The sequence below is a fragment of the Mobula hypostoma genome, chromosome 9 (assembly GCF_963921235.1).
Source record: "Mobula hypostoma chromosome 9, sMobHyp1.1, whole genome shotgun sequence".
In the NCBI taxonomy this organism is placed as follows: Eukaryota; Metazoa; Chordata; class Chondrichthyes; order Myliobatiformes; family Myliobatidae; genus Mobula; species Mobula hypostoma.
In genome coordinates, this window is record NC_086105.1 from 31,052,904 (window position 1) to 31,079,468 (window position 26,565).

Consider the following 26,565-nt stretch of genomic DNA (forward strand, 5'->3'; position numbering starts at 1 on the left):
TATCACATCTATTGTTTACAAGTCATGACAACTTGTGAACAGCTGCCTTGCAGCAGGAACAGACAGCATCCCAGGGCGGGTCCTCACAAAGTGTGTGCCGGACAGCTGGCTGGTGTGTTTATGGATATTTTTAACCTCTCCCTCTCCCAGTGTGTAGTGCCCTCCCGTTTCAAATCGTCCATCATTGTCCCTATACCTAAGAAAAACAAGGTGGTGTGCCTGAAAGATTGGCATCCTGTTATACTCACCTCAATTATAAACAAATGCTTTGAGAGGCTGGTTAAAGACTACACCCACAGCCTGCCACCACACACACTAGACCCCCCTACAAGTCACCTACTGACGGAACTGGTCTACTGATGACGCCATCCCCACAGCACTAAACACTGTCCTCACTCACCTGGAGAAGAGGGATGCATACGTTAGAATGCTGTTTCTGGACTACAGTTCACCATTCAATACCGTAATTTCCTCCAGACTTGACAAGAAGCTCACAGACCTCAGCCCGCACCCCACCTTGTGCGACTGGATCTTAGATTTCCTATCGGATCGCCAAAAGTTGGTTAAGATGGGCTCCCTCGCTTCTGCCCCTCTGACCCTCAACACAGATGTCCCGCAGGGTGTGTCCTGAGTCCCCTCCTCTACTCACTTTACACCCAAAACTGTGCTGCCACACACAGCTCCACTTTGCTGGTCAAATTTGTAGATGGCACAACGTTGATCGGCCTTATTTCTAGCAGTGACGAGCCAGCCTACAGATGAAAAGTTAACACAAGTTAATAACCTCTCCTTCAATATCCAAAAAACAAAAGAGCTGATCGTAGATTACAGGACGAACGGAGACAGGTTCGCCCTGATCAACATCAATGGGACTGCAGTTGAAAGGGTGAGTAGTTTCATGTTCCCCCGTATACACATCACAGAAAATTTCACCTGGACTGTACATACCAGCTGTGTGGCAAAAAAAAAGCACAACAGCGTCTCTTCCACCTCAGGCAACTGAAGAAGTTCAGCATTCTTTCCTCATTCCTTGTCACGCACTGTTGAACTTGAACATAGCGTTGTCAACTGTCCCATATTTGCCAGGACATCCCGTATATTGTGTCCCATATGGGACCGCCCTTGTCCCGTATTTCCCCCATCAAGGTAGAGCGTTTCTATGAAACCTTTCATGCCGAAATGGCATGAAGCAAAGAAGCAATTGAGCGTTCCCAGACCGAAAAAATAACCTACCAAATCATACCAAATAACACATAAAACCTAAAATAACACTAACATATAGTAAAAGCAGGAATGATATGATAAATACACTGCCTATATAAAGTAGAAATAATGTGTGTACAGTGTAGTTGGGAAGATTAAGCCAAAACCGATTTGTGGAAAAAAAATCGGCACGTACGCGCATGCGCACAGAGGTGCCCGCGCAAGGCTTCATGGTCATGGTAGTCTTTCTCAGGATAAACCCAAGTGTCCCGTATTTGACTGCTACTTTTGTCCCTTATTTGGGAGTGAGAAAGTTGGCAACCCTAACTGTAAAAGACACGTTGAGGTGAGTTTAATCCTACTTGAACACCTCCCCCCCCCCGCCCCAGACGGCCAGTCCGCAAGAATACTGTCAATATTAAACCGGTCCGCGGTGCAAAAAAGGTTGGGGACCCCTGCTCTAGACCTTCCGCAGGGGCGCCACTGAGAGCATCAGTATCCTAACTGGCTGTATCACTGCCTGGTACAGGAACTGCACCAACCATGATCGCAGGGCACTGCAGAGAGTGTTACGGACAGCCCAGTGCATCTGTGGGCGTGAACTTCCCTCCACTGAGGACGCTTACAGCAGCAGGTGCAGAAAGGAGGCCTGGAAGATCGTCGGGGACACCAGCCACCCCACCATAAACTGTTCCAGCTGCTTCCATCTGGCAAACGGTACTGCAGCATTAAAGCCAGGACCAATGGGCTACGAAAGAGCTTCTTCCTACGAGTCATTAGACTTATAAATTCATAAGTCTGTACACTGCGACAGAGTCATAATCCAAAGATTTCTACTCCCTCACATTGTGGGACGGGTGTAAGATTTAAATAAATTCATTTGCTGAAGTCTAAATACTGCAGAACACAGTTCCGTCAGACTGGACAACCAATCTATTCTTTTGGCAAATCTTTTATACACCTTCTGCAAAGCTTTCATAATAGCACAGTTATAACTACAATGTTACTTCATAGAGGCTCATCATAATGTCATTGCATTTGTATTCTACACATCTCTATAAAGTACCTGCAAAACATTCCAAAATTGTGATACTATTTCCAATGAACTAACTGCCAAATCTCTATTCCTACAGCAACTCACACAAAATGCTGGAGGAACACAGCAGGCCAGGCAGCATCTATGGAAAAGAGTAATCAGTCAACATTTAGGGTCAAGACGCTTCACCAGGACTACTCTTTTTTTCAAATTTTTCCTTTAATTTATATTGTCTCTTCTCACTTCTCTTACCAAAATGCGAAAGTCACAAAGTTAGTACAAGATATCAGGGCTTTATAAGGGACAAGATATATAAATATTTCGATAGACAGGGCTCAATTAGGGATAGTTAACATGGCATTGTACAAGGCAGGTCCTATCTAACCAATTTTTGTGGAGATTTGCAAGGAAGTTACCAAGAAAGTTGATGAAAGAAGGAGGTGGACATTGTCTACATGGACCTTCGACAAAGTCCTCTATGGGGGTTTGGTCCAGAAGGCTTAATCACTTCATATTCAGGATGAAGTAGCAAAATGGATTGAACATTGTCTTAGCGGGAGAAGATGGAGAGTGATAGTAGACTATTGTCTCTCTGACTGGAGATCTGAGACTTATAGTGTACCACAGGGACCAGTGCTCGGCCTGTTGTTGTTTGTCATCTATATTAAAGATTTAGATGATAACGTGGTAAATTGGATCAGCAAATTTGTGGATGACACCAAAATTGGGAGCATAGCGCTCGGCGAGAAAGGATATCAAAGCTTGCAAAAGAATTTACAACAACTGGGGTAAAAAAAGGGCTGAGAAACAGCAGATAGAACTTAATGCAGCCAAAATGAGGTGTTGCATTATGGCAACATAGTATTTACAAAGCGAATGGTAGGGCAATAAAGTGAGCTGTATCTGGGAATAAAGATTCATAATTCCTTGAAAGTAGCATCACAGGTAGACAGGATCATAAAGAGAGCTTTCGGCACATTAACCTGCATAAATCAGAGAATGGAGTACAGGAGTTGGGATGCACAGGAGTTCAGGTTGCACAAGAGGTTCATGAAGCTGAATTTGGAGTATTGTGGGCAGTTCGGATCACTTATTTACAGGATTGATATCAATAAACTTGATAGAGTTCTCAGAATATTTACAAGTGTAAAGGGTTTCTTCTTTTATGATACTATGAAGGCTTCTTTGTTATGTTATAGTTAAAATGGCTTTTCTGAAATAACTGCAATGTAAGGAGTTCTCTCTCTCTCTGATTGTTTGGTTATATTATTGATAAGAGAGAGAACGAACCAATTGGGATAGATGTTACTCTTTCTTGTGCGTCTGTAAGCTATTGTTTTTGCGGGTGTTGAGGGAGAAGGCGTGATGTGGACAGAGAGAGTGGACGCAACGCTGTAAGCTGGCCGACGGGACAGACCGGACCGCGAGCGGGAGTCCGAGGCCCAGGGTCTTCGGCGAGGAGAGGAGACGAAGGCAGACTCGTGTGGAGCATCTGGTCAACCACCGTGGTAGGTCCCAGGCGGCGGGTTGAGGTGATCGGAGGGGATCGAATGGTGGAAAGAGGACTCCATTAATTGAGCTCCAACTGTTGTGCACAAAGTGGTTGAACTTTGATAAGTTTGGTGCCTTTTACTTTCCTTTTATCTCTATTAATTACATAGTTCCAGTAAGATCTATTAATTGTAATCATTTAATCACATATGGTGTATTGTCTGTTATTTGGCAGGGTGGGGTACATCACACAGCATCCACACAAACTTGATTACCCAGTTTGGCGGGGCCGAAGGCCGCTTCCCCTGGAAGAAAGTGAGTTGAGCGAGCCTGAGGCTTACCAGGGGGCTACACAAGAATGTTGCCAGGACTTGGGGATCTGAGATGAGGGAAAGGTTGAATACGTTAGAAGTTTGTGAGAGAATGAGTAAAGGGGTATACAAATTTATGAGGGGTATAGACAGGGCAAATACATGCAGAAGATATTTCGGTTAACACTCTTTGGGACACTTTTAAAGCCTATATTCGGGGTCAGATTATTTCGTATTCCGTTGCTTTGAGGAAGAAACAGAAGCAGGAGGAGATGGCAATTGTGGACAAGATTAAAGAAATTGATAAGAAATATGTTATGGCTCCTTCTGAGGAACTATACAAACAAAGAACTGAACTTCAAATGGAACACAGTTTACTACTCTCGTCCTCGATTGTAAACCAATCAAAGAAAACAAGAAGTGATTTTTATGTTCACAGTGATAAAATTGGCAAGCTGCTGGCTAATCAATTGAAATCTAATTATGTTAAATCTCAAATCAATCAGATTTATAACCAAAATGATCGATTGATATTGGATCATGTGGGGATTAATCAAACCTTTTGTGATTTTTATTCTTCTTTATATCAATCAGAGTCTCCTCGAGATTCTAAATATATGAATGATTTTTTAGATAAGTTAGACTTCCCTCAGATTTCACAGGATATGTCTTCTCTATTAGATACTTCCATTACAATGGATGAGATTAAGAATGTTATTTTTTCTATGAATCTGGGGAAAGCTCCTGGCCCTGATGGGTTTACCGTTGAATTTTATAAATGTTTTGCTTCTTTATTGATTCCTTGGCTCTATAAGGTTTTTGAGGCTTCTTTGAAACTTGGTAAACTTCCGGAATCTTTTAATACAGCATCAATTTCTTTAATACTAAAGAAGGATAAAGACCCTGCTCAATGTGCATCTTATAGACCAATATCTTTATTAAATGTTGATTCTAAAGTTTTTTCTAAGTTATTAGCGAATAGACTAGAAAAAGTACTTCCTTCTATTATTTCGGAAGACCAAACGGGTTTTATTAAAGGTCGTTACTCTTTTTATAATATTCGTACATTGTTAAATATCGTTTATACTCCCTCACAAAATGTTCCTGAGTGTGTTATTTCTTTAGATGCCGAGAAAGCTTTTGATAGAGTAGAATGGCCTTATTTATTTAAGGTGCTTGAAATGTTTAATTTTAGCTTGAAATTTATATCCTGGATTAAACTGTTATATCACTCCCCTGTAGCCTCGGTTCGTACTAACTCTTTAAACTCACCTTTTTTTCCTCTCTTTCGTGGTACTCGACAAGGCTGTCCTCTTAGTCCCCTATTATTTGATATTGCATTAGAACCTCTTGCAATTGCTATTCGAGAATCTTCAAATATTACTGGGATAACTCGGGGATTAAAGTCCCATAAATTATCACTCTATGCTGATGATTTACTTTTATATATTTCTAATCCTGAGAGATCCATTCCTGCTGTTTTAGGGTTATTAGCACAATTTGGTCTTTTCTCAGGTTATAAATTAAATCTTAGTAAGAGTGAACTTTTTCCGATTAATACACATCTTCCCTTATATTATAAATTTCCATTTAAATTGATTAATAATTACTTTTCATATCTTGGGATTAAAATTACTTGTAAACATAAAGATTTATTTAAGACTAACTTTTTACCATTAATAGACCATATTACTCAACTTTCATCTAAATGGTTTCCCTTATATTTAACTTTGATTGGTCGTATTAATGCAGTTAAGATGTTTTTTTTGCCAAAATTTTTATATGTGTTTCAGGCATTACCAATTTTCGTTCCTAAATCTTTTTTTGATAAAGTTGACTCTAAAATTTCTTCATTTATTTGGCAGAATAAGAATCCGAGACTGGGTAAAATACATTTACAGAAAGCTAAGAGAGATGGAGGTTTAGCATTACCTAACTTTAGATTTTATTATTGGGCTATTAATATTCGACATATGAAATTTTGGTTACTTGACCGGGACATACTATCTATTCCTAAATGGGTAGCATTGGAATTACAATCTGTTCAGGGTTATACACTTGGTTCTATTTTAGGTTCCTCTCTTCCTTTCGATTCGAAACGCCTTAAGCAGGTCTCTAACCCGATAGTTAAATATGCTTTGCGCATTTGGTTTCAATTCAGAAAATTTTTTGATCTTAATCAATTCGGGTTAGCGATTCCTATTTTAGGTAACATATTTTTTCCTCCCTCCTTTACGGATCGCGCTTTTCAAACTTGGAAGACTAAGGGTATTTTACGGTTTTTGGATTTATTTTTAGATGGTTCCCTTATGTCTTTTGAACAATTATCTAATAAATATAACTTATCAAGAATACATTTTTTTAGATATTTACAAGTTAGAAATTTCCTAAGTACTATACTTTCTTCTTTTCCAATGCTTCCTCCTATATATATTTTAGATTCGATAATTAACCTTAATCCATGTCAGAAAGGTGCATCGGTTATGATTTATAATATTATTATGAAACTTAGGAAAGCTCCATTTGATAAGATTAGGGTAGATTGGGAACAGGAATTGGGGCTTACCATTTCTGTGGATGATTGGGGGCAGATTTTACAATTAGTTAATACTTCCTCTATTTGTGCTAAACATTCCCTAATTCAATTTAAAGTGGTTCATAGAGCACATATGTCCAAAGATAAGTTAGCGCGTTTTTACTCGCATATTAATCCTTTCTGTGATAGATGTTCGGGGCAGATAGCCTCTTTAACTCATATGTTTTGGTCTTGCCCTACTTTGGAAACTTTTTGGAGAGATATTTTCAATATTATTTCTAAGGTATTAAATATAGATATCTCTCCTCACCCTATTACTGCTATCTTTGGACTACCTAAAATTTCTAGTAATCTTTCCCCTTCAGCCCGTAGAATGATTGCATTTCTTACTTTAATGGCGAAAAGATGTATTTTACAACATTGGAAAGAGCTTAATGCTCCAACTACCTTTTTTTGGTTTTCTCAGACGATTTTATGTTTGAATTTGGAGAAAATTAGAAGTAACCTTTATGATTCTTCATTTAAATTTGAACAGATTTGGGGACCCTTTATTCGATATTTTCATTTAATGTAATATTTACCCTTCTTGTTTTTTTTTCACTGTTTTAATGGAGGTCGGGATGGAGGACGTGATTTTAAGTTTAACTCTGTTTGGTTTCAAGTTAGCCCATTGCTTTGCCTTGCTTTTAGTTAGCTGCACGGTGGGTTTTTTTTTGGGGTTTTTTTTTCTTTTTTTTCCATTGATATATATAAAATTTAGTATACTATTATGTTATCTTGGTTTCCTATGTTTAAATTACATTGTTTGTAGTATTTTCTTTTTGGTATTGTTATCTTTTGGAATTTTATTATACTTTAACATTGTATTAATGTTTATATGGCTTATCTTTTTTGTATACTTACTCAATAAAAAGATTTAAAAAGAAAGAAAGAACAGATAAATAGGGATGGACAACAACCATAAGACATAAGAGCAGACTCAGCCCACTGAGTCTGAACCAGCCATTCAGCCCATCAAGCCTGAACCATGGAGAACATACAAACTCCTTGTAGCTGCCAGCAGATTGATTTTGCCACTGTCTGTACAGCGTTTGTACATTCTCCCCATGACCACGTAGGTGTCCCCTGGGTGCTCCAGTTTCCTCCCACATTCCAAAGATGTACAGGTTACAGGTTAATTGGTCACACAGTTGTAATTATGGGGCATGGGCTCGTTGGGCTGAAAGGGACTGTATTTCTTAATAAATATTCACCTTAATTTCAAGGAAACTTCAAACTCATAGGAGAATTTTACACTTTATCATGCCGCATTTTTAAAAACATAAAGTGTAGCGGTGCAATAGTAGGAATAATATCCACTTGTGCAGAAAATTTGCTGGCCTCAATCAAAGTTCAGAAGAGGCTGCATCATCAGTTTTATGATAGTCATGGTAATTAGTCTACATGATAGGAATGCTTCAGACGGAAATCAGCACACAAATAAATTGCCTTTATCCAAAAGCTAATAAAGATAAATAACGCCAATAAATTCAATAGTGGTTTTTTGCATATGAATTCATGAGGGCAAGACACTTCACAATACAAAAGTTTTCTGCTTATAAATGAACTCCCCCTGGATGGCCAAGTGATTCACTACAGAGTTGAAGTTGTGCCGCTCAAGAGCGAACACTGTATTTTTCAAACAAAAAAAAAAGACTCTTGAACTTGTGTCTTACTTTGAACCAGATTTCTCACTGGTAATGACAAAAATAAATATTTCCTCTCTACAAGTGTTCGTTCCTTCACACTGGAATTCCTTTAGACGTAGGAAAAGCGGCCTTTAGAAAACTGTTGGCAAGCACAGGAGTCGTCACTGTTGTGCTATACCACCACCCCAAATCCCCTGTAGAATACCTATTCATGCTTCTGATCTTGATCCACAGGCACAAGGTCCAATGCCAGGAACAGAACTAATTACCTCAACCACAACTGTTTACAAAAAAGTGCAGGATTAAAAACATCAGGTGCCCAATTCAGCACTAGCAACACATTCATATTGGCTGTGAATGCTAGATGCCGAGGGAAAAGTTATCTTGGATCAGGATATGGAGTGAAATCAGACTTCAATCTACTTTATCTCAGGACACAGAGCGACTTGAAGTGCACCAGGAAATGCAAAACATTGTTTCACACTTCAGCAGTTACATTTGTTTTCAGTTAGTTATTTTGTTTCCTTCAAAACTAACAGGAGCAAACTCAGGATGGATCTCCATACATGTTGGAAAAAACAGGAGACTTTAGAATGAAGAAACAAGTGCAAAGAAAATGTACAAATTCCAAGCATAGAAAATAAAATGTTCCACTAATGGTTAGGGATGGGGGTAAGGAAGGGAAATTGCAAAATAATACCAAAATCAAACCACGAACAAGAGGACGATATTCTAAAATTGGAGGTGCGAACTTGAAACATTGCAATGAGCCAAATCTTTCTGCTACTGCTTCTCCACACAACACCGTCCCCACTCCCCCCAACTCTCTCACACACACCTCATAGCAATTTCTAAACTAAGTAATCTAGTTTTTCCTTTGCCTCCTTATCCAAATCTCTACAGACCCCAAGAAAAAAATCAACAAGTTTTGGATACTGTAACAAGTCTAACCTGGTGCAGGATCCGATAGAAAATTCTCCAGTGTTATGCCAGGAAACATCACCAAAACTGGGCTCCACTGCTGAACTCCATGTGGAATCTAGCAATGGGATGAACTACAAAGTTAACAATTTATATAATGCCTTTGCAGATGATATTTTGCTCAAATGGTAATAGGAAAGGTCTCCAAAAGAGGGGGAGAGAAGTTAAATGGAACTCCGGCGCTCAGTGTCAAAACAACTGAAAGCACCTTGGCTAATGGCATGACAAGTACTGGATTCGCACTAGAAGTCAAGTTTGATGGAACACTGAGCTGTTGAAGGGCTATGGAACTGTAGAAATGAGACCAATCAGAGATTTGGAAAAAAAAACACTATTTTAAAAATCAGGACTTTGGGAATTAGGGGTGGCATGATAACACAGCAGATTATGTAATGTTATTATAACATCTGCGACCCAGGTTCAATCTGCTACTGTCTGTAAGGAGATTGCATGTTCTTCCTGTGACACAATGGGTTTCCTCCAGGTCCTCCAGCTTGTTCCCATGTTCCAAAGGCATATAAATTGGTAAGTTAATTGGGTGGCAAGGACCCACTAAGCCAGAAGGGCCTGATACCATGCAGTATCTTGAAATAAATAGACCAACTGGAAAGCCAAAGGTCACTCCAAAATTGATGACAGAAAACTAGAGCTCTGTGCAGTTTAAGGTTACAAACAAATTAATTTTGAATAGCTCATGTTCATGAATTGTAAACGACTACTGAATGTCACTGAACTATTCAAATATAAAAACCACACAGTACATTGTGTACAGTTCTGGTCACCGAATTATAGGAAAGATGTCAACAAAATTGAGACAGTACAGAGAAGATTTACTAGACTGTTACCTGGGTTTCATCTCCTAAGTTACAGAGAAAGGTTGAACAAGTTAGGTCTTTATTCTTTGGAGCGTAGAAGGTTGAGGGGGGACTTGATAGAGGTATTTAAAATTATGAGGGGGATAGATAGAGTTGATGTGGATAGGCTTTTTCCATTGAGAGTGGGGGAGATTCAAACAAGAGGACATGGGTTGAGAGTTGAAGGGCAAAAGTTTAGGGGTAACATGAGGGGGAACTTCTTTACTCAGAGAGTGGTAGCTGTGTGGAACGAGCTTCCAGCAGAAGTGGTTGAGGCAGGTTCAATGTTGTCATTTAAAGTTAAATTGGATAGCTATAAGGACAGGAAAGGAATGGAGGGTTATGGGCTGAGTGCAGGTCGGTAGGACTAGGTGAGAGTAAGAGTTCAGCATGGACTAGAAGGGCCGAGATGGCCTGTTTCCGTGCTGTAATTGTTATATGGTTATGGTTACATTGGCTCTGAATCTGCATGTCAAACGTTCATTAATCCCCAGGTATACAACTTGAGCAAATGTACAAGATTATTTCAGCTTTACTTTCATTCTAGAATAAAAGGTTGATTAATTAGCATAAATCAACACAATTTCATAAAATTTCTGGTTGTGGAATTAATCAATGTCCCCAACTACACAAAAGGTGATCATTTACCCTTGACGTCCTGAATTTTATTAATCCTATGATGTTCCGAAGAAGGGTCTCGGCCCGAAACGTTGACTGTTCACTCTTTTCCATAGATGTTGCCCGGCCTGCTGAGTTCTTCCAGCATCTTGTGCGAGTTGCTTTCTGGTGTTTGTCATTTACCCTTTGTTGCTGAACTAGAAATCGATTGAGTACGTATTTACTGTATTTTAGAACTTTTGGCTCTTGAGGAGGAAGGAGTGCAGCAATAAAACCACTTCTTTTAAATGTACTTAGAAGAAGCAATTGTTCATTCGCTGAATATTGAAACAAAGTACTATGGCAATGAAGATGTATACTAAACTTACATAATTTCTCATGGGTACAACTTGAGCAACATTAAAAGATGGCAATAAATAATCTTTAGAGATACAAGGAAGACTGCAGATGCTGGAGATCTGGAACAACACAGGAAATGCTGGAGGAATTCAGCAAGTCTGGCAACACCTACAGAAGGAAATGAACAGTCAACGTTTTGAGGCAAGACATTTCATCAGGAAAGAAAGAGAGACAGAATGAAAGAGTGGGAGGGGGGAGAGAGAGGAGCATGAACTAGCAGGTGACAGGCGAGTTCAGGTGCAAGGGGGAAGGTAGGCAGATGAGAAAGGGTGGAGAAGTGTGAATGATGTGAGAAGCTGGGAAGTAATAGGTGGTAGAGGCAAAGGGCTGAAGAAGATGGAATCTGATAGGTCAATGGGCCATGGAATAAAGGGAAGCAGGTGGGAACTAGAGAAGGAACATGTGGGTGATGGGCAGGTATGAGTGAGGACAAGAAGTAAAAGGGGTAAGGCAGCCAGAGGGATAAGGAAAACAAAGGGCGCAGGGAGGAGCAGGATACAGAAGGAAATAGTTACCAAAAGTTAGAGAAGTCGATGCTTTGTTGCTTGATGAAACAGTCCCCCAATCTGCATCGTGTTTCACTGACGTAGAAGCTGCCACACCAGGAGCACCAGATGCAATAAGTACCACTGACAGATTCACGTATGAAGTGCTACCACAACTCAAAGGACTGTTGAGGGGCCTGAATGGTGATGAGGGGGAAGCGGATGGCCAGGTGTAGCATTTGAGATGGCTGCAATGGGAATTACATGGAGGGGAACTGGTGGGGGAAGACAAGTGGAAAAGGAGGTCACAGAAAAAGTAGTCCCTGCAAAGCAGAGAGGAGAGCCAAGGGGAACATGTGCCTGGTGGTGGGATCCTATTGGAGATGGCAGAGGTTGGGGAGAATGATATGTTAGGTGTGAAGGCTCGTGGGGTATAGGTGAGGACAAGGGGAAGTCTATCCTTGTTATCTTGGGGAGGGAAGGTGTTGGGGTGAGCGCTGCACTGTTAGCAGTGGAGGGGAAGCTATGTTTGCAGGAAAAGTAGATATTTTAGATGTCATAGAATGGATGCAGCCGAGACTGAGCAACTGAGAAGGGAATAGCTTCCTTGCAATTGACAGGCTGTTAAGGTAAATATAGAAGACAGCGGGTTTACAAAAGATGTTAGAAGGTAAACCTGTCTTCCGTGTAGAGATGGAGTCAGAGAGACCAAGAGAGGGGAGAGAATTATCAGAGACAGATCAAGTGAATTTGCAGACACAGCAGATGCTGGTGCCAAAGATGACGAAACTGATAAGCTCTGCATGGGTGCACAACGCAGAGCCAATGCAGTCGTCATTGTAGAAGAGAAAGAGTCGAGGAGTGCTGCCGGTGTAGGTTTGGAACGTAGCCAGTGAAAAGGCATTCTAGCTGCAGCCCATGCAAGTGCCCAGGGTTATACCTTTGATCTGACGAGACAAAAGCAGAAAGTTGTGATGGATGAATTCCAGTTCTGCCAGATGGAGGACCAGAACTGATTTGGTTTGTGGTCAAGAAAGAAGTGGAGAGCCTTGAGACCTTCCTGATGGGGGATAGGTGTCAATAATGACGATGAGGTAGTTAGGGCCAAGGAAATGAAAAGTTGCTGACCTGGTGGACAGCATGTGAGGTGTCATGGCTGTAGGTCAGACAGGTCTAAACCAAAGGGGACAGAATGGATTTGAGATAAGAGTACAAGTTCTGTAGGGCCTGATGAGAGGAGACATGATAGAGGTGTACAAGATAATAAGAGGAATAGATAGAGTGGATAGCCAGCGCCTCTTCCCCAGGGCACCACTGCTCAATACAAGAGGACATGGCTGATGAGAACACGGAGGGGAAATATCCAGAGGGAATGAAGCAGGTAATAGTGTGGGAGACAATGTCCACCAGAACTCAACAGAACATCCTTTGTCTGCAGGTCTGATGCCAAAGCTTAGATGAGTATGGAGAGAGTGGAGGGCAAGTACATTCAGAAGAGTTGACGTTGGAATAGGTGAGGGAAGTGGTAAAGTCAAGACGGTTAATGTCCCATCAGTAATAAGAGATTAAAAGATTCAGAGCAGGCTGAAGACTTTCTTTTAAGGCAGAAGAAGGAGTCATTGGTGGGGGAATGAGGACACCTTGCCAAAGAAAATAGGCCCAGAGATGGAGGGAATGGAAAAAGAGCTCAGTAACCTAGCGGGCACAGAACTTCTTGAGATGTTGGTGTACGGTTCGGAGGTGAGTGCCCTGCTGAAATAGAACATATTGCCTCAGAGAGGGGAAGGTTGGAGGGCACAGAAAGTTGAAGACATGGCAGAGGTTGAAGCTGGGATCAGGAGTGGGGAGCAGGCTGGAGCAATCAGAGGAGGGTGGAAGGTTAAAGAGGTCAGGCAACGTGAGATCACAGGAAGAGGGTGGCTCAGAGGACTGAAGGGGTTACAAGGGATAGGGGGAAGTGCGAGAAATGGGAGTGGGTAGGGAGTGTTGGAGCATTAGGACCCAGTGGCACCACGAGAACTCTCGGACTGGAGGTGACATCACCTGCTGTTGGAGCCGTCTGGGATCGAGGTCCAGTTCAGCAGGGATGGAATCAGGACTGGAGGCACTGCAGAGCCTTTTGATTCTTGGAGCTACCACAACATAGTCCTGACGAAAGGTCTCGGCCCGAAACGTCGACTGTACCTCTTCCTAGAGATGCTGCCTGGCCTGCTGCGTTCACCAGCAACTTTGATGTGCATTGCTTGAATTTCCAGCATCTGCAGAATTCCTCATAACAACATAGATATCGTCATGTTATCTCACTGGACATTGTACTCAGAGCATAAGCCACACTTCACAGAGCCCATTACAGCAACTGTCAACCAGACGGAAGACCTGAGTTAACAATCAACTCAATGCTGGCCAGTTTGAATGGGCAGTTCACAATTCATTGGTGATCCAGAGTTTCCCATCTAACTGAAGATAACTATAAATCAATGCTGTAAAATTGGTCTACTATTTTATGTGCCGAAAAGTCGTTTATTATCTACACTCATCATTCAATGAGTAGAATGTTGAATCGCACAGCACAGGAAGAAGCCCTTCAACCAACAATGTTGTGCCAAATTAACTAAGTACCTACCTCAACTAATCCCTCCTGCCTGTACAATATTCATATCCAAAATTATTGGCACAGTCATGTAAGAGCCATTTAAACACCTCCACCACATTTGCCTCCTCCTCCACCACTCCTGGCATGTTCAACTTTCTGTGCAAAAAAAAAAAATTGCCCTATGCATCTCCTTTGTACTTACCCCCACTCACCTTAAATGCATTCCATCTAGTATTAGACATTTCAACTCTGGAAAAAAAGATAAGGGCCGTTTATAGTATCAATGCCTGGCATAACTTTATAAACTTTTATCAAATGTCCCCTCAGCCTCTACAGCTTCGGAGAAAATAACACAAATTTATCCAACTTCTCCTTATAGGATATCCCCTCTAATCCACACAGCATCATGGTAAACCTCTTCTGCCCTCTCTCCAAAGCCTCAACACCCTAATGAGTCTAATGGGATGACCAGAGCTGAATGTAATACTCCAGATGTGGTCTAACTAGAGCTTTATAAAGCTGCAACAACTTCAAGATATCCTTGAACAGGAAACAATTGCCTGAACACAATAAAAATCTGACCAAAACAACAATATTCAGTGTGTTAAGAGTATGAATGTGATATGAAAGGATAGATTAATTGATTTCCTTGTGACCAACACAAGTATTCACTGTGCATTTGTTACATAGTAGAATATTCTAAGATGAGTTATTACTCAACATTTGACTTCAGCCACTCAAGATGATTTAGGAGCAGAAGGCCAAAATATTTGTTGAAAGGAACATGTAAAGACTGACACAAAGGAGAGAAAGGACAGAGTAGTGGCTTCAGGACTGAACAACATTAGAGCAATACAAGAGATGATGGAGGTTCTCAGCAGGTCAGGCATCCTCTGAGGAGCAAAATGAACAGTTGGCAGTTTGGGTTGAGACCCTTCATCCAGACTGGAGAATGACGGATTCCAGATAAAAGATCTCAACCAGAAATGTTGTCTGCCCTTTTTCTTCTATAAATGCTGCCTGAGCTACTGAGTTCCTTCAGCAACTTGTGGTCTGCACCTGATTCCAGCATCTGTAATCTATTGTCTCCAAAGCTTTGGACTTTGCCAACTGAAAGGTCAAAGAACAAACATGGAGCAATTAAATGGGGATAAGCTAGAGATAAAAATGAAAAAGTCTAGCTATTTCAGAGTTATAAGAAATTAAGAGTCAGGTTGGATCAAGCACGTGAAAGGATTGAAAATTTTAAAACCAACACACTGCCTAATAGGGAGCCAATACAAATCCAAAAATAAAATCACAGCATTAGTGGGTGAACAGAACTTAATACAAGTGAAGAGACAGCAAGAGACTACTGTAGGACACCAAGGACATTAGAGAGGCAATGAGGAAAAAGTGTGGTTATAAGACCATAAGACATAGGAGCAGAATTAGGCCATTTAGCCTCATCATGTCTGCTTCACCAGTCCATCGTGGCTGATTTATTATCCCTCAGAACCTGTTCTACTTTCTCCACATAACCTTTGATACTATTACTAATCAAGAAGAATAGTACAGCACAGTACAGGCCCTTCGGCCCACAATATTGTGCCGACCCTCAAACCCTGCCTCCCATATAAGCCCCCCCCACTAGAATCCTCCATATACCTGTCTAGTAGTCTCTTAAATTTCACTAGTGTATCTGCCTCCACCACTGACTCAGGCAGTGCATTCCATGCACCAACCACTCGCTGAGTAAAAAACCTTCCTCTAATATCCCCCTTGAACTTCCCAACCCTTACCTTAAAGCCATGTCCTCTTGTATTGAGCAGTGGTGCCCTGGGGAAGAGGCGCTGGCTATCCACTCTATCTATTCCTCTTATTATCTTGTACACCTCTATCATGTCTCCTCTCATCCTCCTTCTCTCCAAAGAGTAAAGCCCTAGCTCCCTTAATCTCTGATCATAATGCATACTTTCTAAAGCAGGCAGCATCCTGGTAAATCTCCTCTGTACCCTTTCCAATGCTTCCACATCCTTCCTATAGTGAGGTGACCAGAACTGGACACAATACTCCAAGTGTGGCCTAACCAGAGTTTTATAGAGCTGCATCATTACATCGCGACTCTTAAACTCTATCCCTCCACTTATGAAAGCTGACACCCCATAAACTTTCTTAACTACCCTATCCACCTGTGAGGCAACTTTCAGGGATCTGTGGACATGTACCCCAGGATCCCTCTGCTCCTCCACACTACCAAGTATCCTGCCATTTACTTTGTACTCTGCCTTGGAGTTTGTCCTTCCAAAGTGTACCACCTCACACTTCTCCGAGTTGAACTCCATCTGCCACTTCTCAGCCCACTTCTGCATCCTATCAATGTCTCACTGCAATCTTTGACAATCCTCTACACTATCTACAACACCACCAACCTTTGTGTCGTCTACAAACTTGCCAACCCACCCTTCTACCCCCACATCCAGGTCGTTAATAAAAATCACGAAAAGTAGAGGTCCCAGAACAGATCCTTGTGGGACACCACTAGTCACAATCCTCCAGTCTGAATGTACTCCCTCCACCACCACCCTCTGCCTTCTGCAGGCAAGCCAATTGTGAATTCACCTGGCCAAACTTCCCTGGATCCCATGCCTTCTAACTTTCTGAATAAGCCTGCCGTGTGGAACCTTGTCAAATGCCTTACTAAAATCCATATAGATCACATCCACTGCACTACCCTCATCTATATGCCTGGTCACCTCCTCAAAGAACTCTATCAGGCTTGTTAGACATGATCTGCCCTTCACAAAGCCATGCTGACTGTCCCTGATCAGACCATGATTCTCTAAATGCCTATAGATCCTATCTCTAAGAATCTTTTCCAACAGCTTTCCCACCACAGACGTAAGGCTCACTGGTCTATAATTACCCGGACTATCCCTACTACCTTTTTTGAACAAGGGAACAACATTCGCCTCCCTCCAATCCTCCGGTACCATTCCCGTGGACAACGAGGACATAAAGATCCTAGCCAGAGGCTCAGCAATCTCTTCTCTCACCTCGTGGAGCAGCCTGGGGAATATTCCGTCAGGCCCCAGGGACTTATCTGTCCTAATGTATTTTAACAACTCCAACACCTCCTCTCCCTTAATATCAGCATGCTCCAGAACATCAACCTCACTCATATCGTCCTCATCAAGTTCCCTCTCATTGGTGAATACCGAAGAGAAGTATTCATTGAGGACCTCGCTCACTTCCACAGCCTCCAGGCACATCTTCCCACCTTTATCTCTAATCGGTCCTACCTTCACTCCTGTCATCCTTTTTTTCTTCACATAAGTGAAGAATGCCTTGGGGTTTTCCTTTACCCTACTCGCCAAGGCCTTCTCATGCCCCCTTCTTGCTCTTCTCAGCCCCTTCTTAAGTTCCTTTCTTGCTTCCCTATATTCCTCAATAGACCCATCTGATCCTTGCTTCCTAAACCTCATGTATGCTGCCTTCTTCCACCTGACTAGATTTTCCACCTCACTTGTCACCCATGGTTCCTTCACCCTACCATTCTTTATCTTCCTCACCGGGACAAATTTATCCCTTACATCCCACAAGAGATCTCTAAACATCGACATGTCCATAGTACATTTCCCTGCAAAAACATCATCCCAATTCACACCCGCAAGTTCTAGCCTTATAGCCTCATAACTTGCCTTTCCCCAATTAAAAATTTTCCTGTCCTCTTTGATTCTATCCTTTTCCATGATAATTATAAAGGCCAGGGAGCGGTGGTCACTGTCCCCCAGATGCTCACCCACTGAGAGAACTGTGACCTGACCTGGTTCATTACCTAGTACTAGATCTAGTATGGCATTCCCCCTGGTCGGCCTATCCACATACTGTGACAGGAATCCATCCTGGACACACTTAACAAATTCTGCCCCATCTAAACCCTTGGAACTAATCAGGTGCCAATCAATATTAGGGAAGTTAAAGTCACCAATGATAACAACCCTGTTATTTTTGCACCTTTCCAAAATCTGCCTCCCAATCTGCTCCTCTGTATCTCTGCTGCTACCAGGGGGCCTACAGGATAGCCCCAGTAGAGTAACTGCTCCCTTCCTGTTCCTGACTTCCACCCATATTGACTCAAAAGAGGATCCTGCTACATTACCCACCCTTTCTGTAGCTGTAATAGTATCCCTGACCAGTAATGCCACCCCTCCTCCCCTTTTGCCCGCCCTCTCTATCCCTTTTAAAGCACTGAAATCCAGAAATATTGAGAATCCATTCCTGCCCTGGTGCCAGCCAAGTCTCTGTAATGGCCACTACATCATAATTCCATGTATGTATCCAAGCTCTCAGTTCATCACCTTTGTTCCTGATGCTTCTTGTATTGAGGTACACACATTTCAGCCCTTCTACCTTACTGTCTTTACACCATTTATTCTGCTTCTCTTTCCTCAAAGCCTCTCTGTATGTTAGATCTAGCTTTACTCCATGCACTTCTTTCACTGCTCTATCGCTCTGGGTCCCATTCCCCTCACAAATTAGTTTAAACCCTCCCGAACCATGCTAGCAAACCTACCTGCAAGGATATTGGTCCCCCTCGAGTTCAAGTGCAACCCATCCAATCTGTACAGGTCCCACCTTTGCCAGAAGAGATCCCAATGATCTAAAAACCTAAAACCCTGCTCCCTGCACCAACTCCTCAGCCACGCATTCAACTGCCATCTCCTCCAATTCTTACCACCTCTGTCACGTAGCACTGGCAGCAATCCTGAGAATGTCACCCTTGAGGTCCTGTTCTTCAGCCTTCTGCCTAATTCCCGAAACTCACACTTCAGGACCTCATCCCTCTTCCTGCCTATGTCGTTGGTCCCAACATGTATCACGACTTCTGGTTGCTTTCCCTCTCGTACCAGGATGTCATGTACCCGGTCAGAGACATCCCGGACCCTTATCAACCTCTGCTTTAAATATACTCATGTGGTGGCCAGTGCTATCATGTTTGCTGCTGTGTGCTGGGGCAGCAGGCTGAGGGTAGCAGACACCATCAGAATCAACAAACTCATTCGTAAGGCCAGTGATGTTGTGGGGATGGAACTGGACTTTCTGACAGTGGTGTCTGAAAAAAGGATGCTGTCCAAGTTGTATGCCATCTTGGTTAATGTCTCCCATCCACTACATAATGTACTGGTTGGGCACAGGAGTACATTCAGCCAGAGACTCATTCCACCGAGATGCAACACAGAGCGTCACAGGAAGTCATTCCTGCCTGTGGCTATCAAACTTTACAACTCCTCCCTTGGAGGGTCAGACACCCTGAGCCAATAGGCTGGTCCTGGATTTATTTCCTGGTATAAGTTACATATTACTACTTAACTATTTATGGTTCTATTACTATTTATTAGTTATGGTGCAACTGTAATGAAAACCAATTTCCCCCGAGATCAATAAAGTATGACTATGACTTGGCCTCCACAACCCTCTGTGACAAAGAATTCAGCAGGTTAATTTTCCCCTGGCTAAACAAATTTCTATTCTGTTCTATAAGGATGTCCTTCCAGTCTGAGGCTATGACCTTTGGTCCTAGACTCTCCCACTATAGGTAACAACCTCTTCACTTCCACTGCATCTCTGCCTTTCTATGTTCAATAGGGTTCAATGAGATACCCACAAATAAATATGTTGCAAGGTTACAAACGCACGAGGGCTTCTTCAAATGATGTTGAGCTAAGGATAGAAGTAACCCAGACATAATGGGAATATATTGCCCAAAGATCATCTCTGTTGTCAAATATGACAATGAGTTGGTAAACTATTCCGTCCAGTATGACAGTTGTCAGGGACAGGGCAGTTGGATGGATCAGAATTCAAATCATAGACGTCAGCTGCGTCTTCTCATAGTTATTTAAACTACAACTACTGTCTGGTAGCTCAAAAATCAGAAAAGGTTAAGCAAGTTGCACAGTTTCGTCTGAATCTTCGGGCACAGGACATTTGCGTTAAAAGTGCCCAGTGCAACGCAACTCAAAACTATTTGCATCGCAACTTTTTAACCACTCCAAATAGAGGCTGCCGGAAGATCTTTCTGTATGGATCAACTTTCCGCGAAAGATAGCGGGTAATCCATCATCGAAATTTCTGTTTTACAAAAGAAAAGTTGTATTTCCAAGAGAACTCGAGAAACTAAGTTGAATTAATTGAAATGCTTTCTCTTCCAAAGCAAACGAAGTAGTGAGCCTCCACAAATAACACACATTTGCCTGCCAGGCGCGTTTTGTTTCGGCAGAGATCGTCCTCTGAGGAGATATATCTGACTGGAAATGTTGAGCCAAGACCAAGCGAGCCGCTAAGAATGGTGCGCAGGCTTCGGCCGGAGCCGCGTTCCAACTCCGCACGCACCGGGGAAACGCCGCGCCAGCATTGTCCCATTGTGTGGGTCCGGCACAAGCATGGACACTCAAACTGTGATTTACAACCGACTCCGAATCTAACCGAGTGGAACCCATTTTACCTAGAGTATAACCGGACACTTGCAAATACAGTAATAACAAGTGAGAGACTACATGCAAACGCCATTTTCCACATCGAATTGTCGACGGTAAAGATTTTTTTCCAATCAGACATAACTGGCTTTTTTTAAAACACCACGCGTTTCTGGGCCACAGTTAAGGCCGATGCTCGGTTTATTTTGCTTCCTTACCGCGATAAGGACTGGAGGCGCCGCTCCTCCTCCACTCGCTCGAAGCTACGAACTCCAGGTAAGCAGCCCAAACTCCCAGCCCGAGAATCACCACAAACACCAGCACCTTAAAGTGTTTCCGAATCTTCTTAACGGGGAAGAGGAGCATTATCCTCATGGGTACAAAATGCGTAGAAAGCAATATCTGTTCTCGTGTAATGCTATGTCCCTACCGACGGTTCGGGCTGCGACGTTCAACGCGAACTCCCGCGCGGCTTCTAACTCATTTAACAAAGTGAGCGTCCTCGACCAACCCTGGGCGGGCGGAGGGAGGGAACACACCCATTCGACGTACAACTCGCCACATCCCGGTTTCGCCAGCTGCTTCTTCGTCGCTTTTGCATTCACTCCGGGGCAATGTTTCCCTTTTAATGGAGAGGGGGGAGAAAATTACGGGGTGGATCTTCCGATAAGGTGTTCGCAAAGCTCTCCAACACCGTGGCTTATGCTGACATACTCAGTGCTACCAGGAGGTGGGGAACGAGAGAGAGAAAAAATAAAACCCTTTCCCCTTAACATTTCTGCAAGGTAACCATTCAATCAGGGCTAAGACAATTATTTCTGATGCGCTAAAATCACAACTGCTCAGTCTGTTCCTTAGAGTTGTCTGTGGCATCATGGTATCCAAGTTTTGTTTTGTCGATTTAGCAGCCTTTGTTACTCAGCAATCACAGTGCATTAAGTTACTGTAAACTTCTGGATAATTATTGATTTATGATCACCTATTTCTACTTGCTATCCTTGTTAAATTATTCAGAATGTTGACATAATTTTTCAGCTGCAGTGGGCCAAACTTTACTTTGGGATATTTTTTAAGTACAGTTATTGTTAATGCGTTTAACGTTCAGCCTGAGTAATAATGTTACTCCTGAAGAAGCGTGCCCGAAACGTCGACTGTTTATTCATTTCCGTAGATGCTGCATGACCTGCGGAGTTCCTCCAGCTTTGTGTGTGGATGTGTGTGGCTTTGGATTTCCAGCATCTGCAGACCTTCTCGTGTTAATAACTTTAATTTTTTAAAAATTTGTTCAGAGAGCATAGGTCTGCTTTATCCATCATGCCATTTTGGTGACTAAGTAAATAGCCCCCTCTTTGGTTTGTGTAATGCTCTTGCATCTGGCCGTCATTTTTGTGTCAGTGCTACAGACGAGGCTTACTACTGACCATGCCAAAATGCAGAGAGGATGTGGTTTGACCACTGGAATACAGTGTGAAGTTGTGCACTTCCATTGCACAAAAATAGAAAAGCATTTATTTTGATGGTGAAAGATTGAAATAAATTGGTGTTCAGAAGTGAGTTTTAAACTGTCTGTTCTCTCCCAAACTGCTGTAATTGCCCTCTAGTAATTATTTATCCTCACTTCCCACTCTTCCCTCTCAACACGTCTGAGCTAGAATTTTTCTAATTTTCTGTTGCCTTCTGTTTCACCACTATCAATTCAATTCTATTCATCCCTCTTCCCTATGTCTGAAAAATAGTTTCTTCCTAATCTGAAAGTGTCTTTTTATTCATTTGAATCTTTCTCACCTATTCCTGCTCCTGCAATATTCTGTTAATCTTTTGAATATCTTTAATGCACTTAAATATCATTTTATGAGTTCCATAGACAATAAAGGCCACATTTTGTCTGTGTATTCTGATCCTTGGGATTTGTCTTCTCTCCAGTGTTTAAAAACCAGAAGTACACATTGTGCTGCTGCAAGATGTGAAACAAGGGCACCCAAGTAACCTTTTACACTTCGGCAGGAGAGTTCATAGGTAGATATATACTTTATTGATTGGAAAGGAAATTACGGTGTCACAGTAGCATTACAAGTGCATAGATATATAAATATTAGCAGAGAAGTAAGAAAGAATAAAAATAAGTTACTTCAAACAGTCTTAACAGGAGGGGTTATCACTTCCCCGGCTATAGGTTGGCTCATTATAGACCCTAATGGCCGAGGGTAAAAATGACCTCATATAGCACATTTTGGAGCAGTGCAGTTGTCTTAGTCTATTACTAAAAGTGCTCCTCCATTAAGGCACAGTGGCATGCAGAGGGTGAGAAACATTGTCCAGATTTGCCAGAATTTTCCATAGGGTCCTTTGTTCTACCACAGCCTCCAGTGTGTCCAGTTTGACTCATATAACAGAGCCAGCCTTTCTAATCAGTTTATTGAGTTTGTTGGCATCACCCGAATTGATGCCATTGCCCCAACACACTACTGCATAGAAAATTGTACTGGCAACCACAGACTGGTAGAACACGTGAAGGAGAGGCCTGCATACTCTAAATGACCTCAATCTCCTCAGACGGTAGAGGTGACTCTGGCCCTTCTTGTACACAGCCTCTGTGTTGGTGCTCCGCTCAACTTTGTCATTCAGGTACTTGCAGGTACTCATGACATCTACATCCCCACCACCGATAGTAACAGGGAGCGATGCAGGCTTAGTCTTCCTAAAGTCCATCACCATCTCTTTTGTCTCACTAATGTTGAGCTGCAGATGATTCAGCTTGCACGATTTGACAAAGTCCTCCACCAGGGCCCTGTATTCATCCTCCCATCCTCTCTTTATACACCCAACGATTGCTGAGCTATCAGAGAATTTCTGCAGATGACATGACTCAGTGTTGTACCTAAAGTCTGAGGTATACAGGGAAAACAGGAAGGGAGCCAATATCGTTCCTATGGGGCCCCAGTGCTGCTTATAGTCATGTCTGACACATGCACATCTTGGTGAATTTACTTTTTGTAGTGGAAACCTTTTGTCTATTCTAAGCTATGATGCAGCCAGATCAATATACCCTCCACTACACATCAATAGAAGTTTGTCAATGTTTTAGATGTCAGGCCAAATCTTCACAAACTCCAAGGAAGTGGAGGCACTGCCATGCTTTCTTCACAATTGCAATTACGTGCTTGGCCCAGAACAAGACCTCTGAAATAATAACACCAAGAAATATAAAGTCGCTGACCATCTCCACCTCTGATCCTCCGATGAGGACTGGCTCATGGACCTCTGGTTTCCTCCTCCTGAAGTCAATAATCAGCTCCTTGGTCTTGCTGACATTGAGTAAGAGGTTGTTGTTATGGCACCACTCAGTAAGATTTTCAATCTCCCTGCTACATGCTGATTCATCGCCACATTTGACTCAGCCTCCAACAGTGGTATGATCCGCAAACTTGATTATGCCATTGAAACTGTGCTTAGCCGCACAGTCATAGGTGTAAAGCAAATAGAGCAGGGGGCTAAGCACACAATCTTGTCATGCACCTGTGCTGATGGAGATTGTGGAGGAGATGTTGCCAATCAGAACTGACTGGGGTCTGCAAGTGAGAAAATCAAGGATCCAATTGCAAAAGGAGGCATTGAGGCCAAGGTCTTGAAGCTTATGATTAGTTCGATGGGATGATGCTATTAAATATTGAGCTGTCGTCAACAAAAGCATCATAATCGATGCATCTTTGCTGTCCAGAGTTGAGTGAAGAGCCAACGACATGGCATCTGCTATTGACCTGTAGTGCTGGTAAGTAAATTGGAGCAGATCCAAGTCACTTCTCAGGCAGGAACTGATTTGTTTCATCACTAACCCCTCAAAGCACTTCATCACTGTTGATGTAAGAGGACTGTGTGTCCTCATAATCGTAAGTGCTACTGGATGATAGTCATTGAGGTACGTTACCACATTCTTCTTGGGCACCGGTATAACTGAAGCCTTGTTGAAGCAGGTGATACCTCAGACTGCTGAAGTGAGAGGTTAAAGATCTCAGTGGACACTCCAGCCAGTTATTCACCACAGGTCCCATTAGATTTAATTGCAAAGAGTATTCTTTGTATGGAATTTTGATAAAACCCTATTTAATGCTAGGAATATTCTGCCTCTTTATATCTTAAAAAAAAACACAAACAATACAGTTCCTTAAGGTTAACAAATGATGTTATAAAGCACAGTGACAAAACATCCGTGCACATCTGTACTCACATCATTCTACAGACACGTAATAGAGAGCATCCCGACAAACTGCATCAGTGCAGGATACAGAAACCGCACTGCAGTGGACGGGAAGGCTCTACAACAGGTAGTCAAACTGTCCAGCTCATCACCGGCACCGGCCTACCCTCCATCCGGGACAAGTATACGGAAAGGTGCCGAGAAGGACAAGTAATATCATGAAGGATCCCACCCACCCGCTCATGGAAAGTTTGTCCCACTCCCATCAGGAAGGAGACTACTTTGCACCAAAACCAGGTCCACTGCACTCAAAACCAGTTACTTACCCCAAGCAGGATTACTCTACCCACTAACCCACCCCTCCACACCCCCCACCACCACTACTTTATCACTTCCTGTCAGACACCTTATGTACAGACATCACTGAGCCTAGCATCTCTTTATAGACATACAATCAGTCTATTTACATAAACTATCTTACATATTTAGATTCATTACATTTTAAAATTATTACTGTGTTCTCTATCTTAGTGATCCAGAGTAACAATTATTTAGTTTGCCTTTACACTTGTGGACTGGAAATGACATTAAGCAGCCTTGAAACTTGAATCCCCGAAAACCAAAAAAAAAACTTTATGGTTTATTCTTCTGCCTTAGCTATCCACTACCCTCTCCTGAAACTTTCCTTGCAACTAAAAGTGTTGTAAACTGTCTTTTTCCCCCAGGTCAGGTGTCAAACAGCCCTTCCCAGTATAGCAGTAATTCGCATGCATTTCTTCCAATCTAGTCTACTGCATTTGGTGCACAAAATGTGGCATCTCTGCCAGAGAAGCCAAACAGTTTGGATGACCTCCAATCAACCTGCAAGAATAATCTTGAGCTTGCAATCTATCTGTCACTTTAAGAACCCAGTCTTGTCGCATTCTGACTTCTCGTTCTTTAGACTCCAACACTGTTCCAATAAAACTGAATGAAATTTTGAGAAACTGGTATTTTTATCCCACCTCGGCACACTAGGACTCATTATCGGATTCAACAATTTCAGGTCATCAGTTTGTGCTACAGCGGGCTGGTTCTGATATAAAGCCACGGTCCTGTAATATTAACTCCTTTTCCATGGATGCTGCCTGACCTTCTGTGTATTTGTTTCATTACAGATTTCTAGCAGCTGTTCTGTTGTGCATCTTACAGTTCCAGCATGTGGCTGTGCACTTTCTCTTCAAATACCTGTGTTCTTCAATGAACCAAACAGATCCGAAAGCATTGTGTAAATGTGTTTAGGGTCAATTGCCTGAATATCTTGTTAGGTGGCTATTTTATTTAGTAATCACTGCTATGAAGCATCAACATGTTCTGTTAACAGTGCTACATAAGTACAACTTGTTCATAATGATTAGCCCATTGCTCTACTCTCTCTACACTTATGACTGTATTGCTAGGTACAGCTCAAATGCCACCTCTAAGTTCACTGATGACAGGATCTCAGATAGTGATGAGGAAGCTTACAGGAGCAAGACAGAGTGAAACTAAGGAACTGATTGTGGATTTCAGGAAAGGAAATTCAGGCGAACACACGCCAATCCTCATTGAGGGTCACAGTGGAAAACGGTTGGTTTGGCATCAATATCTCAGGGGATCTATTTTGGGCTCAATACATAAAAAAGTATGTCAGTGGCTATATAGTTAGGAGTTTAGAGAGAGTTGATACGTCACCAAA

At 42.2% G+C, this 26,565-nt stretch overlaps 1 protein-coding gene across 3 annotated transcripts in view; it reads right to left on the reverse strand.

The window, feature by feature from the left end:
• b4galnt3b (beta-1,4-N-acetyl-galactosaminyl transferase 3b) overlaps positions 1–21,329 on the reverse strand; it is a 177,148-nt gene extending 155,819 nt beyond the window's left edge. For 2 of the 3 annotated variants that reach the window (XR_010019183.1, XM_063057972.1), the window contains exon 1: positions 20,872–21,329. Coding sequence is in view for 1 of the 3 variants with exons in the window: in XM_063057972.1 (XP_062914042.1) it covers positions 20,872–21,028 (157 nt within the window). In the remaining 2 variants the exon portion in view is untranslated. Of the gene's footprint in view, positions 1–14,407; positions 14,445–20,871 lie in introns of all 3 variants that reach the window. The other variant, XM_063057973.1, reaches the window with a different exon arrangement.
• Positions 21,330–26,565: the final 5,236 nt, after the last annotated feature.